The sequence below is a fragment of the Callionymus lyra genome, chromosome 6 (assembly GCF_982586985.1).
Source record: "Callionymus lyra chromosome 6, fCalLyr1.hap1.1, whole genome shotgun sequence".
Taxonomy (NCBI): Eukaryota; Metazoa; Chordata; class Actinopteri; order Syngnathiformes; family Callionymidae; genus Callionymus; species Callionymus lyra.
In genome coordinates this window covers 16,855,758-16,870,669 of record NC_141823.1, presented here as the reverse complement: position 1 = coordinate 16,870,669, position 14,912 = coordinate 16,855,758, and the positions used below count along the sequence as shown (strand labels likewise).

Below are 14,912 nucleotides of genomic sequence, written 5' to 3'. Positions count from 1 at the left end.
TGTCGTGCGCGCATGTGTGTGTGTGTGTGTGTGAGAGAGAGAGAGGGGTCCACAAAACAACAATGAAGTGTGATATTTGAAAAATAACAGATGCGCCACCGGTGGATGTGCGAGATCCACCCGTCATTTGTAGTCTGCTCCGGCGGCTGCCTCGGTTTGAATCCCTCCTCCTGAAGCCCACCTCTTCAAACCCATTGGCTGCCGGAGGAGAAGCGACAATGTTTAATGCACCATGCGGTGTCCAGAGTTCAGTCAGTGAGAGGAAGCGCTCGTCGCACTCAGGGGCTGGAAACACAAACAGAGGGGACTTTAACACTGGGCTAGTTTTTTTTTTCTCATCCAACTAAGTGTCATCTTCTTTATTTGGTTGCGACGACGTTTATTTTTTCTCTCTCTTTTTTTTTTAAAGAAAAAGAAGCAGCTGTCAGATGTACTTTCAAGGACAAAAATGCCAGAAACGAGAAGAGGTCACTCCGCGGCACTTCTGGACATGAGATGACGCGCTGAGCAGGATTTATTTATTTTTTAATTTATTTCTCCTTATACATCGGGATTTCTTTTGATGAAATAAAAGAAGAAAAAAAAGAGAAGAAGCGGCTCACGGTGACTCACTGCGGGCGGAAGACGAGCCTCTGCATCCTAATCGAGAGACAGGACTTCATTGACATTACAGTCATACTTTCTTTTTTTTCTTTTTTTTTGTCCATTTCCATCGCTGCAACTGTAGCCTGAGAGAATTCCAAAGGCTCTCACACACACACACACCAAAAAGAACTCGGCAAACACCGGGCAAATGTGGATTTCCTTCCAGCATGTCGACTTCTAGGAGCGGATATTAATGTAAGTTTTCGTTTATTTCCTGACACTCACCTCTTGTGCATACATGCAACAGCTTTTCATGGAAGTGGGGAGTGAAAGAATGGAGAGAGAGAGAGAGAGAAGAGAGAGCATCAGAGGGGGAGAATTACACGGCTGTTGCCGAGATGTTGGCAGCTCATTTTTCTGATTTTTTTTTTTTTTTTGATAAATCTCATTTTAAATATCCGGATTATGCGGATTTGTTAATGCGTGTAAGAGGCTCATTTCCATACACTCTTATTCAACTAGCCGTCACAATAGGCAGTCAGTTGCTGTCATGTTATTAAAGTTCACCTTTTTACATGTTTAACCCTTAAAAACTGAAGCTTTTTTTTCTTTTTTTCTAAATAAAGGAATTTAAATAGTCACTAAGAGTGAAATAGAATACAGCCGGGCACTGCTGAGCGTCTTCCCAAGGTTAAGTAATTGACAAGCATCCCCCATAATTGCTGAGATGAATTACACATGAGCCCTGTTTCATTTTGGCTCAGCGGTGGATCTGATATTCCTTCTGGCAGAGTGACAGGAAGTGTTGCTTGGAATGTTTTTTTTGTACCGGCAATGATTTCACGCAATAACGCATACATATCTGTCTGTTATCTGTTCATAGGTGACTACGGCGGACACTCACAATGATTTTTCTGTTTGGAGAGCGGATGGAGATTATTGCCAAGATGAGATAGGTGCTCAGTTGAATATAAATTAGGCGTTCAGCATCACCGACTTGCTGGAAGAGACACAGCGGGGAGAAATCTATACAAGACAAATGACAAGATCACACACGATGAACAGAACTCTGCGTTGCAATCTTATTAACGGGAATACCAAATCCAGACACGTTATCAACGGGTCAAGAAAAGCGTAACCACAACATACTTTGATTCTTTTTTTTTTTTTTTCGTACTGAGTGGGGATGTATCTTTCTATTTTCTTTTTCCTCCTGTTATGGGCTCAAGCCCTGACATTGAAGAATCTGAATTACTCCGTCCCCGAGGAACAGGGACCAGGAACTGTGATTGGAAACATAGCCAAAGATGCGAGGATTGGACTGGAACAAACTGGTCAAGGCGGACAGGGCAAGAAAGCCAACTTCAGAGTTCTGGAAAATTCAGCACCTCATCTCATCGACGTGGACCCCCAAAGCGGACTACTCTACACGAAGCAGCGAATCGACAGAGAAACGCTGTGCAAGAGGAACCCCAAGTGCCAGCTCTCAATGGAAGTGTTTGCCAACGACAAGGAGATCTGTATGATCAAGATAGATATCCAAGACATTAACGACAACTCTCCTGCCTTTCCGTCAGAACAGATTGACATCGATATTTCGGAAAATGCTGTGCCAGGCACTCGCTTTCCCCTGACCAGTGCCCACGACCCTGACGCTGGGGAGAACGGCTTAAAAACCTATCAAATAACACGCGATGATTACAATCTTTTTTCTTTAGAAGTAAAGTCCCGTGGGGACGGGACAAAATTCCCCGAATTGGTCATTCAAAGACCGTTGGACCGGGAGGAAAGAAGCCATCACACTCTTATTTTGTCAGCCACTGATGGTGGTGAATATCCCCGGTCAGGTACCATGCAGATAAATGTGAAAGTCATTGATTCTAATGACAACAGCCCCATCTTTGATCAGCCCTCATATGTCGTTGAAATCCCAGAAAATTCCCCTCCTGGTAAAGTCTTAATTGATTTAAACGCCACCGATCCTGATGAAGGTAATAACGGACAGGTGGTCTATTCCTTCAGCGGCTACGCCCCGGAGAGAATCAGAGAGCTTTTCTCCATAGATTCAAGAACCGGTATCATAAAGATCCAGGGTGAAATTGACTATGAAGAGAGCCCCGTGATAGAGATTGACGTCCAGGCAAAAGATCTGGGTCCGAATCCAATCCCGGGTCATTGTAAAGTCACCGTTAAAGTGCTTGACAGGAATGATAACTGGCCGTCGATAGGCTTTGTGTCCGTCAGACAGGGAGCCATCAGTGAAGCAGCACCTCCAGGCACTGTTATTGCTCTGGTCCGTGTCACTGACAAGGACTCTGGCAGGAATGGACAGCTTCAGTGCAGAGTGCTGGGTAATGTCCCTTTTAAACTCGAGGAGAACTATGATAACTTTTATACTGTGGTTACTGACAGGCCACTCGACAGAGAGGTTCAAGATGAGTACAATGTCACAATAGTGGCAAAAGACAACGGCACTCCTCCTCTGAACTCCACGAAGTCGTTCACCGTGAAAATATTGGACGAGAATGACAACGCTCCTCGCTTCACCAAGTCGGTTTACCTTCTTCAGATTCCAGAAAACAACATCCCAGGGGAATATCTCGGTTCCGTTTTGGCCCACGATACAGATCTTGGCCAGAACGGCACCGTGTTCTACAGCATCGTAAATTCCAACGTGAGCGGTGGCGACGTCAACACTTACGTCAACGTCAACGCTGCCAACGGAGCCATTTACGCCGTGAGATCCTTCAACTATGAACAAATCAAGTATTTCGACTTCAAAGTCCTGGCGAGGGACGGGGGATCGCCACACCTGGAGAACAATTCCACGGTACGGATCAGCGTCCTGGACGTCAACGACAACATCCCGGTCATCGTCCTGCCACTGCTCCAGAACGACACGGCTGAAATCCACGTGCCACGCAATGTGGGTGTCGGCTACATCATCACGACGGTCCGGGCTGTGGATAACGACTACGGGGAGAGTGGGAGACTCACCTATGAGATCTCCGATGGAAACGAGGAGCGTCTTTTTAATATAGATCCAATTACTGGGGAGGTGCGCACAACCCACCCGTTTTGGGAGACCGTGAATCCCATGGTCGAGCTGATAATCCGCGTCTCCGACCACGGGAAGCCGACTCTCACCGCTGCCGCCAGGCTCATCGTCAAAGCATCCAACGGACACCCTGTTGATGGATTGTTACACGTAGATGACAATCATAACTGGGACATGTCTCTGCCGCTCATTGTGACACTCAGTATAATATCCATCATGCTCCTGGCTGCCATGGTGACCATAGCAATTAAGTGCAAGCGAGAAAACAAGGAGATACGAACGTACAACTGTCGAATCGCTGAATACTCGCACCCTCAACTGGGGAAAGGAAAGAAGAAGAAGATAAACAAGAACGATATCATGCTGGTGCAGAGCGAGGTGGAGGAGCGGGATGCCATGAATGTGATGAATGTGGTAAGCAGTCCTTCCTTGGCCACCTCTCCCATGTACTTTGACTACCAGACACGTCTGCCACTCAGCTCACCAAGATCAGAGGTCATGTATCTTAAGCCCACTACCAATAACCTCAGCGTGCCCCAAGGCCACGTGGGATGCCACACCAGCTTCACAGGGCCAGTCACCAGCACCACAGACACACCTACTAACCGCATGTCCATCATACAGGTAAGAGAAATTGCACTCTTCTCGTTCACTGCCACCATTTCACTCCCCCCACCCCCCCGACCTCTAAAGTTCACAGACGTCCCCTTTGAAAACAACAAGTCGCTCGGTTCGTATAATTAAAGATAAATTACTCCGGGTATCAGAGTGACACCGGAATACAAGCTGCTAGGGTGCACGCTGTGACTCCTCATGAATATTTAACACCAACGAAGAGTTAAGAAACCCATTAATTAACGGTAAAACTTTAGGTTGGATGGAACACATATGAACCATTAACAAATTACCATTTAAATATACGTTTAGCGGCAGTAATTAATCCCTATAAAGTAAGTTCATATTCTTCACTGGAATGGTTACTAATTTTTCACTGTATATTTACCAATTATTAACAGAAGGATTGTTGTATTAATGGACAATATGTGTTTCCTAATCTAAAGTAGAAACCGAACGAATCACTCGCCTCATTAGATCAACTGCTTTGGCTTACGTATGCATCGGTCCACAGTAAAGGTGAAGCTTGTCAAATCTGTTGACTCTGTTCATGACCTAATGTCATACTTTGTGGTTTCATATGGAGACTGTAATTCCTGCGCTTAATCAGATTGTAGGTATTGTCACGGCTACTTTGCTAGTCTTTGTCAGGAGTACTTGAGAGCTTAAGCCTCTAAAGTGATAACTTCTGTGTGTCTTTGGTTTTAAGCCCATTAAAAGTCTGTCGTGTCAGACGAGGATTAAGGCATACTTAAAACAGTGGTATTGTACCCCTGTGGGCAGCGGGCAATAGCCGACCCTCATACTTTTGACCCTGTTGTTCATCCATCCGAAAATTATGAAAAGTTGTCGTAGAAATTGACATTTTCTTCCGCTCCGTGCTCCTGATTGACTGCTACTGTTATTCCTTCGGTTTGGCTGTCTGCTGTCCTTTCTCTCCCACTGTGTGAGTTGGACATGATTGTGACGAAGACTATGATCAGATGTGACATGCTCCCACCAGGGAGGAAGGCCAATGTCTGTTCCCAATTGCAGGCTTAGTCGTGCCTATATAACTAGCCGTCTGTACGGGGGCAAGGGTCAGCGTGAGGAGTGAGGGCTTGATCATCAAAGGGACACAGTAATTGTTACTCTATGCGTTTAGAATAAAAATGACTATTATTCGAGATCCCTTTTCGCCCTTCTGTCGGGACGTCAAAGCGAACAGGAAACACACTTCGGTGCCTTGTTTACAGAGGGTCCCCAGGAAGCGTGGAGCAGGTTGGGTGCTCTGTTGTATTATTCAAAAGGCACCCGTGAACGCGGAGATGGCCTGAGGCATTAAGTTTCTTCAGAAGCTGTACAGAAGCGTATCACTTTTCTTTCTCCCCGTTGCGCCGTCCTCGTCTCTCCCTCCGCGTGGACAGTAAGTAACTCGAGTCAGAGGAGAGGAGGCTATGGGAAATATGTCAAGAAACAAAGGCAAAATTCTCCTTCCATCGATTCCAAGGCCGTTCAGCCCATCTGTCACTACAGTTGCCAAGGGAGGAGAGAGTTTAAATAGGAAATATAAATAAAGAGGATAAACCAGAATAAAGCAGTCAGTTACACAAGGGAACGTCATTGCGGTTGTCTCCATGTGTAGCATGCGGACCTGCTGTGACACAGTGGACGTCCAAGGCTCTCTTCAAACTGCTGCTGGTGTCTAATGATGCTGCGCACTGGTTGACAGGCCCGGGATTCTGTCTCTAGATGGTGGAGAGTAATTTTACGAAACACATCAGTTGAGCACTGCCGGCCTTATCATTGTCACCACAGTGTGAGGGCTTGGCCCGCTGGAGAGCTTCATTTCATTCCAAGGAAGAATTGGTGGGCTAAGGAGATGGGTGATGCGTAATGATGCCTAATTCTGCTTAAAGCGTTAAGGGGAATTACTTAAGATGGAATAAAGGTTAAAACCAATATGCTAGGAATCTCCGCGGCGCTCCAGAAGAGCGGATTTAAAAGACTCCCCGTGGTGTGTTAAAGACACCGTATTCTGACTAGTTGTTTAATGTATTTGTCCAATTTCCATGTTGAAATTTGAGTTGTCAAAACCAGATACACGACAATAAGAAATAAAATAGTGAAACCATACATTTATCAGAGTTTTCAAGTTAATATATATTTTTCAAAATTCTTTTGATCTAAACAAGCAGTTCCCAACTTTTTTTTGCACCACAGACTGTTTTAATGAAGGCATTAGTTTTCACAGATTAACCTACAGATAAAAAATAAATTAAATGGCTTAACCTGCAAAAACAAACATTAAGATCATAAAAAATTAATCTCACCATAACTCTGAATTGACAGGAGACCCAAGATGGTTCCATATCAAGTTTGTGTTTTCCTTTTTTTTCTCTAATTCTACACCAAAAATAGTATCTCTACACATCAAAGTTCAAATTCTTATATGAGTAATTATGAGTAAAATCTGGTGAGCATTATTTTACTCACATGCCTTTACTCCCTGATGACAATTAAACACTTGGAATATCACACTGACAAACGACCATGGAAACTATTCTGTGAAACGCTTTTCTTTTACATCAAAATCATAAGATAGTGTTGTTTTTTAAGAGCTTAATTACTTTTTGATCAGACCACTTCATGGACTCTTAGTCTCACTACAATCAGGTGTTCTCACTAACATAAAATGTATTTAAAATAACTGAAAAGTGAGACTTGTAATATAGCGTACTGGTAAATGAAACAATTTTATCTGTTGTTTTGGCCCATTATGAACATTTTACAAGTTCACCAACCCCCCATTGGAGTTCATTAACATGCCCCTGTTATAGAAATAGTTAGTTTCACAAATGTGTTATGACCTTTTGTGTTTCCTTGTGTGTTAATAGAATGTTGTTTTGGATAATAATCAATGTATTTAGAGTTATGGTCCATGTCTTGTAAGTTTTCTAGACTAGACTTTGTGCCCAGTTTCCATTAAATGTAAGACACACAAAGGCAATATTTAATATCAAAAACTAACATTAAAAAATGAACTAGACAGTAGAACTAGAAAGAACAATGATGCTTGTATTAGTTAACTCTCTTTCTCTTTCTGCACTGTAATACTGAGGCAAGTCTTTTGTAAAAGACCATTTGTTATTGTTAATAACATAGAATGTACAAAGTGGATTCTAAACCTATTTTTCCTTTTTTTTTCTTCAAATAACTGGAAATTGTGTTTATCCAGATAACCAAATCACAGCGTAGGGTTCGGAGGTGTTTATTGCCTCTCATTACTTTCTTATTTTGGTGTTCAAGTTTTCGAGGGCGTTTGTTTTAATGCATGTCAGTGTGGCTTATGAAGCCAGAGATTCTGCGTAACGCACGGAACAAAGCAGCAGCTCTATTTGCATCCTCCTCCATTAATAAATCACGTTGTTTAACAAATTAGGGGGATGCAAAACATGTCAGGATAATCATCTACATTTTCCTCCTTGATGAAAAAAGGAGGAAAGACAATAACAATATTGTACAGTCGGAATTTTATACGAGGAACTCATGAATAACCGGACTCACAGCAGCAGACTGTAAAACAGTTTATCTTCAGTTAAACAACGCAATACATATATTTATATTTGTTTATCTGTGGTTGCATAACTGTAAGCCAGGCTTTCATTCCTTAACTCCTTGTGTGTATCTCAAACAGACAAGACAATCTTACATTTTAGAAGATTTCCTTTTGGAAAGAAGCACTAAATAACGGAAACACTGTTCCTCTATTTCATCCGGCCAGCTGGTGCTGTTTTATGAGGAGACATTGTTCTGTCAGTTCTGTGTAATCTCATTATTTTAAACAGACATCCTGACCTGAAAATTTAAGGGGGGAACAAAGACATTCTTTGTGTTGCGAGAATGAAGATAGAGACAGGAAACGGAAACATGAGTTGACCTCCAAGATACCCAAAAGATTGACTGCATTAATGAAATCATCTCGGAAAGGAAACGTAGCAGCCTTGTCAGAGATGACATGGACACGATATTAAGAGTGAGCGCTGGTATTTAGAGGAAGTCAACGATTCATTTTTCCCCCTCTTGACTGGAATTCCTTTTGGCGTTAAAGAGCAGACAAAGGTTCCAGTATGGTAGCCTCGGCCCATGAGCGCTCGGTTGTAAATCACTGTAAACGGAACGAAGAGGAAAAAGTGTGTTTTTTTTTTTGAGTCTGAGTTGTGTGTTGGATAAAATTGGATCTGCTTGCAGTGGAATAAGTTAAGCTCAAAGGTGTATACACAATGATAAAGTACTGTTTACACATCCATTATTAGACCTTATGTTTGCAGTAAATAATAAATCTAGTCAATACATGTCATCAGGAACACACAATAGTACCAAGGAAAGACTAAAAGACCTTCATTACATTCTTTGATTAGATGCTGGTTGACATTTGTGGCAGTGCTTTACTTTACAGCAAGACAAAGACATGCGTCACTAGGTATCCATACTCTTGTGTGTACGTCTTTTGATCGTGTGATAGTGCTGACATTGCGAGTTACCCGTACAGTATCCGTCGAACGCAAGTTCACGCCTACACACAATCCATCTGTGTGCTTGTTGCATGATGATTGTGTTGTCCTACTTTCTTTTATCATCTCATACTATTCAAAAACTAAGGACAAAAACTGATGTCTGAAAAAAAAACCTGGTCATTCTCTTTTTTTTGTGTGTGTGTTTTTTCATAAAAGCTTTCACCGTGTTGCTGGCAACTCCCCCACCATTAGCAAACACGGCATCTACAAAAGAAAAGGCCACATAAGCTTCAATATGGCAGATATGAAAGGCATCAGAGTTTGTGTGTTGTTGTTTATGAGCACATGCGTTCGTACATGAATGAAAACCCCAGTCGCGTTCTAAAGCACCAGCATCGCTGGTTCTCTTAGATTGGAATGGGCTCCCCTGTAGGGGCCGCCTGCCCCCCGAGGGTTCTTAGATCCCTCGCCGGTTCTTAAGGATTAACTTAACTGGCAGCAGGGTGCTGGTGCAGAAGCAAAGGAACAGTATAGATTAGAACACCATGACCGTGATATACATTGAGAGGCACATATGGAGACATACATGCCGGTGCGATTTACTCTTTCAAATGGCTGCAGCTGAGTCTTTGAGCTGTAAATCAAACACCCTCAAAGTCAAACAAAGTGGATCTTGTGCTGCTGCGTCCTGGCTCCCGTCCAACCTCGGAGAGCTTTTATTTTTGCCATCGCTTCCCTCACTTTGCCCCCTAGGTATGTACTATAGAGACAACACGCAGCTCCAGGAATGAATTATGAGTCTGTCTTATCGCCATCCTTCTCATTAGTACCAAGAAATGATACATTCATTTCTTCATGTACCGTCTTTGGCTCTGATCTCTGAGAAAGTTGTCGGTAGGGGTGATGACATAAGGGCAGTAATCTTTTCATTCTTTCATCTTTATTGATCTATATCCCATCACAATATCTAAGTAAAGATCAAAAACACAGGTGTCCCAGAAAATCAGGGAAAAGCCTGCACGAATATTGTATTTATGTATGAGTCCACTGACATGTTTGCATGTTCCACTTACCGCCTTGGTTGATCAAATGTCAAAAAGACTGACAGGACTCAATCAACTCAGTGCAGCCACGTTCGAATGTGGGCGAGTGCGTGCGGAATTTACATATACTTTGCATCTCCTTTCAAAACATGGATTTAAATCCAACAACATCTCTATCTGCGAGTCCAGAGAAAGACAAGCACCTTGTAATACGGGTGAATAAAAAATGATTTCTTGTTGTATTTGACTAAAACTTAAGAATGTACAAGCGAAAGGATAAACTGAATGTAGATGTCGACAAGTATCTACAACAATTCCTTTTGATCACTCCGTTATGTGTTTGTTAAGTCGGACCTAAACTTCACAGACTTCTAGTCCCTGAACGAATCTGTAGCACCGTTTGAAATGTGACTCCTGTGTCTCCAGCTTTTGTCTGTCGCTGAAGGGAATTGACAGCCAGTGTGTGTTTTCGGTTGTAGTCATATGGTTGTGACAACAGAGCGGTCCACTGTCTCAGAAGTTATTGTCAAAATAAATGCTTTACTTTGTAGTGGAAGAACAGGTTTTGTTGTCGGAACATTTTTTGATTTTTTTTTGGTTGTTTGTTTGTGTCGCTGTGAGGGCTAATGGCTTGTGAAAACACAATGTATGTCTGGTTTGATCTGTTTTCACCTAATGTGTTGTGTGTCTTAATGGTATTTGAGCTTCCTAATAGTCAGGTTGAATTTCAGATTGATTTTCTTATAATCGTGGCACAAACCTTCTGTTTTATCTGATGTAAATATCAGTATAAACTTGCATTAGGTCCAACTTTTTTCTTTTTTTTTTTTTCCAGTGGCGTCTCTTTTATTTCCCACTGCACTTGTCAACCCGGATAAGCCCCGCAATTCCTCACGTCGCTGATGAACCAAGCCAAATTCATAATGATAAGATTATCTTGTCAACAGCGCAGAGTGTGTATGTCTGCCATATTGATCCGCGCAGTCTTAATAAATGAAGTACCACGATTGGAAGCATCGGCTCAGTGATAACTCTGAGCAGATCTTGCTATTTATAAACTCCATGATGAATGGAGCCCATGTATACTGCCTCGCACATCTCCGTCCTTCCCCGCTCCTATTCATATTCGCCGTGTGAAATGTGTCCTCTTTGAGGTCACTTTGACACGCTGAGTCAATGCACTCCCTCGGTCTAGAGACATGGGTGCTGCTGGGAGAAGAACAAATCAGGCCGGTGTGGGAAGGAGGGAGGGAGGGAGGGGAAAAAGAAAAAAAAAATTACCTTAGAATTGAGCCCGCACTTGTACGTGTCGGCAAATGAGTAGCGCTTCAAGCGCGAGGGATGGGGGTTATCTCTGAATTTCAAGAGAAGGTCAGCAGGGTTTAGAGCCCGAGATTATGTGTGATTGTTTCTTCTGAGCGCGAGCTGATTAATGCCGGAGCCGGAGTGACGGATCCTTAATACATCGTAGATACACTTAAAAGAGACTCACCTCAACAAGAGCTTCATCCTTTTCTGACTCTTTTTTTTTTTTTTTTTTGAGAAAGAACACCCGACACAACTTGCTTTCCAATCATGTCCCGCTGTTACTGCTGCCGCATACCACATCGCCACTGACCCGACGCATATAGATAGGTCACCTTGAACCCAGGCAAGATGTAGTCCATCTGCTTTTCTGCTGTGAAAGAGCAGGAAAAAAAAGGGAACCCAGGTGGACGTAGCACATGCTGCTGACTGCATGCACATGAATTCAAATCTGGCATGTATTTGTTTATATTTATGTAGAGCCTTGCTTCTGGGCTTTAGGGAAATGTATAAAATACTTTGATCTCAGAATGTCTATTCCTCCATAATTTACGATGTCATTATTTTTTGGTCAACAATAGCAATATATCTTCACTAAGAATAACATTACGAGCACAAGATATTTATGGTGGATTTAATAAAGAAAAATGACTTTTGTTCAATTTAATAACGGAGTATTTAAACGTATTTATTGCATTCAATTTCTTTGTTTTGACAGCACTTTTATCAAATAATTCTGAGACTAAAAGCAATGTGTGTACCGGACTATAAGATGCACTCCTCCAGTTTCCTTTAGATCGATGGTGCCTAATAATCTAGTGGATACAAACTGATCCCAAATGATTTTATATGATACCTACAATGAAAAACCTGTCAAAATGTTGGACAGATAAAGAGCCTCACCACGAGACGCCGTGGTATTACTCCCTTACAAAAGTTTTGGCCATAAAAAAACATATTTTCCCAAACAAACAGCAATTTATTATTGATATTGTTTAACAATTATTATTATATAATATTATATTTTTACATAATAGTAACTTCATTTAGGTCCCTGCAATGTGAGATTTTAGAAGTGTCATTTATTGAATAAACTTATATAACATAAAGAGGAAAACACAAAGACATTTTCTTTTTACTGTATTAAAACCAATCGTGTTAGTTTTTCTTGCATGACACACAATGTCAAGAGCAAAATAATAATACCAAATAACAGTTTATTTACTGACTATAAAGATCAGAAGAAAATGTCACAGGTGTAATTGGTAAAAGGTCCAAATGATACAAGTTTCTTTTGTAAAAAGAAAAGAAATAGTTACATTTTAAATCTGCTTACTATGGTTCAAAGTCATAAATATATCCATTGTGACCGTCCTGTGGAATGATGTTTTTACACAAGAGCAGCTCCTCTGTGTTAAGGGAAAACAACATTGCCATTTTAGAAAGCATTTTAAACTGCTGCGTAAGAGGTCTTTTTTGTGTATTAATAAATATATCTGCCAAAAGCCTCTTTTGCCCCTCGGGGGCTAAACTGCCATGGATGTGGATTGTGTTTACAGTACAAATGTTCAGACTTGTTATTAAACCTCTGGTGGGAAGAAAAAAAAAGAAATCTTTGACTTGGCATTAGTGAAGACAACAAAGACTCAAACATCGGCTCTTTTTGCACAACTTTTACTGATATTTGTCGAATCAACCAAAACAGGCTAGAAAACCGAACATAGTTTATGTATAAAATGACTGTTTTATGGCGCATCTTCAATTGTAGTGTATGATATAAACAGCAGAATGCAGTTAAGTCGACTCCTTTGACGATTACACCTTTGCTCAAATGATTTTTTTCCATTTTTGACTGTGCCATCAAACATTTGGAAGCCCCCGTGAGTGCTGATTACTCACCTCATTTGGTGCTGTTGAGTATTGATGGCTGTCCCTGGTTGTGTGATTCCCACACAGGATGGGTTTCAATTTCATTTTATGTTCAGGGGAAATTTTATTTTCATCTGTTCTTTAGTGCCAAATGTAGAATCTAGCGTCTCATTTTTCCTCCCCTGCATCCTGTGCAACTACATTTCATGTTAATGGCTGAAGTATAAAATGTATGCGCTCACTTCGACACGTTTTGGTTTATTCATGTGCTTTTATAGTTTAAGATACTTTACTTTTTACTTATGCTTTTATGTGAAAATCATTTTTTTGGGCTTTTGCCAGTTGTATTCACTTTTTCAGTAGTTTATTTTGCATAAACAGGATAGGGGCTGTAGTTGATGATATTATTTAGCAGCATAAATAATGCATTATATCAGCAATTTTTTATTCCCACTGATTTGTGCCTCTTTGGGTCCTATTTTAACTGTTGAAAATTGATGAAAAATTAATTATGTATGCTCACAGCAGCAAGTTCTGGTGGTTAAAATTTAAATTTGTGGATTTTTCCCGTAGGAAATTGTGAGTACAGATCATTATTAATTCTTTATTTTCATTCAGTTATGATGATGGGTCTGTTGCATGTTTCACATTATGTATTGTTGTTTAGTCTTTTCTAAGGAATTTAGTATACAATGGTAGTTTTGTGTCTCTTAATGTCTTAAAGACTTCTTGAAAATGTGTTGACAACTGAACTGACCTTTCAGTGAATATTTGTGGGTGCGGGTCAACTTAAAGGGGTCAAATGAAATGGGGAAAACACCCATGAAAATGAAACATGTTAAATTTTGATCAAAATCTATCACATGTTTATTTAATGATAAACAGTAAATATTTCCAGTTTTTTCTGCCCTTTTCGGTAATTGTAAGGGGGCATAAAGACCCCAGATGAAAATTTTAACATGTCCAATTTTGATAAAATTCAGATGATAAATGGGAAAAATTTTCCCCAGTTTTTGTGGTTCTTTATGTAATTGTAAGGAAGCATAAAGAGGGGGGCAAAAGACCCCCTTGAAAATGTCAATATGTCCAATTTCAGCTTTTTCCACCATTTGTAAGTTTTATTTTCAATAAAAATACGTTTTTTACACTTTAATTAATTAATTTAGTTTATTTTCATGTACATATAATAAAACTTTCATGAATTTTATAGCCGAAATGTGGGGTTAGATTTGCCTGCTTGGATTTGCTGTCACTCCCCAGCGACACTGAAAAATAATGGATAGACTTGTCGCAGTCGATTCGACGGTTATTTCCAGAACATGTGGGTGAAATTGTGATGGTCATGGACGTTATCATATTGTAAGTGTGGCAGCTTAAAATAATCTTCACCCAAGGGTATGCCCGTCACAATTATGATCAGAGTTGTACAGTTGGATAAAGAAATGACTCATTGAAGAATATCAAGCTCAAAAATACATTTTCACACATCTGGCAACCGGTCGTTATATATACTCTTATTTTAGGCAATTTTTTTTATTTTATTCTCCATTACTTGCAAAGATAAGGCTTCTGGGACATTTTGTCCATGTCGGATTAGGTTAAGCCCATCATTAGATTTAGCATGCTTCATACAATTTACACTCTTCACTAGAATTTGAGTGTAAATGATCTTTTGAGTCCAAAAGTCATAAAGTGTTTGTAAAAAGAAAAAGAAGTGTTGCACGGCTCACAAAATAACCAGCAGCACTCAAAGGATCCGCACGCGTCAGCGCACATGTTGGGAATTACCTTGTAGAGAAATAGGACTTAGTATTAGATACGAAACTGACTTTCAAACATGTTGCAATGATTTGATTTGAGGAGGCCCTGTCGAAATGATCTTTTGCCGGATGAATGAAAGAATTTGTAACGCTCGGATGGAAAATATATATTTGATCCTCT

At 40.8% G+C, this 14,912-nt stretch overlaps 1 protein-coding gene across 3 annotated transcripts in view; it reads left to right on the top strand.

The window, feature by feature from the left end:
• Positions 1-223: 223 nt before the first annotated feature.
• The window catches only part of pcdh17 (protocadherin 17), a 55,013-nt gene continuing 40,324 nt past the window's right edge, over positions 224-14,912 (top strand). Inside the window, exons 1-2 of one of the 3 annotated variants that reach the window (XM_087793935.1) lie at positions 224-840; positions 1,469-4,057. In XM_087793935.1, coding sequence (XP_087650061.1) covers positions 1,772-4,057 — 2,286 coding nt within the window. In that variant the 5' untranslated portion in view covers positions 224-840; positions 1,469-1,771. Of the gene's footprint in view, positions 841-1,468; positions 4,268-14,912 lie in introns of all 3 variants that reach the window. The other 2 variants (XM_087793933.1, XM_087793932.1) reach the window with 2 other exon arrangements.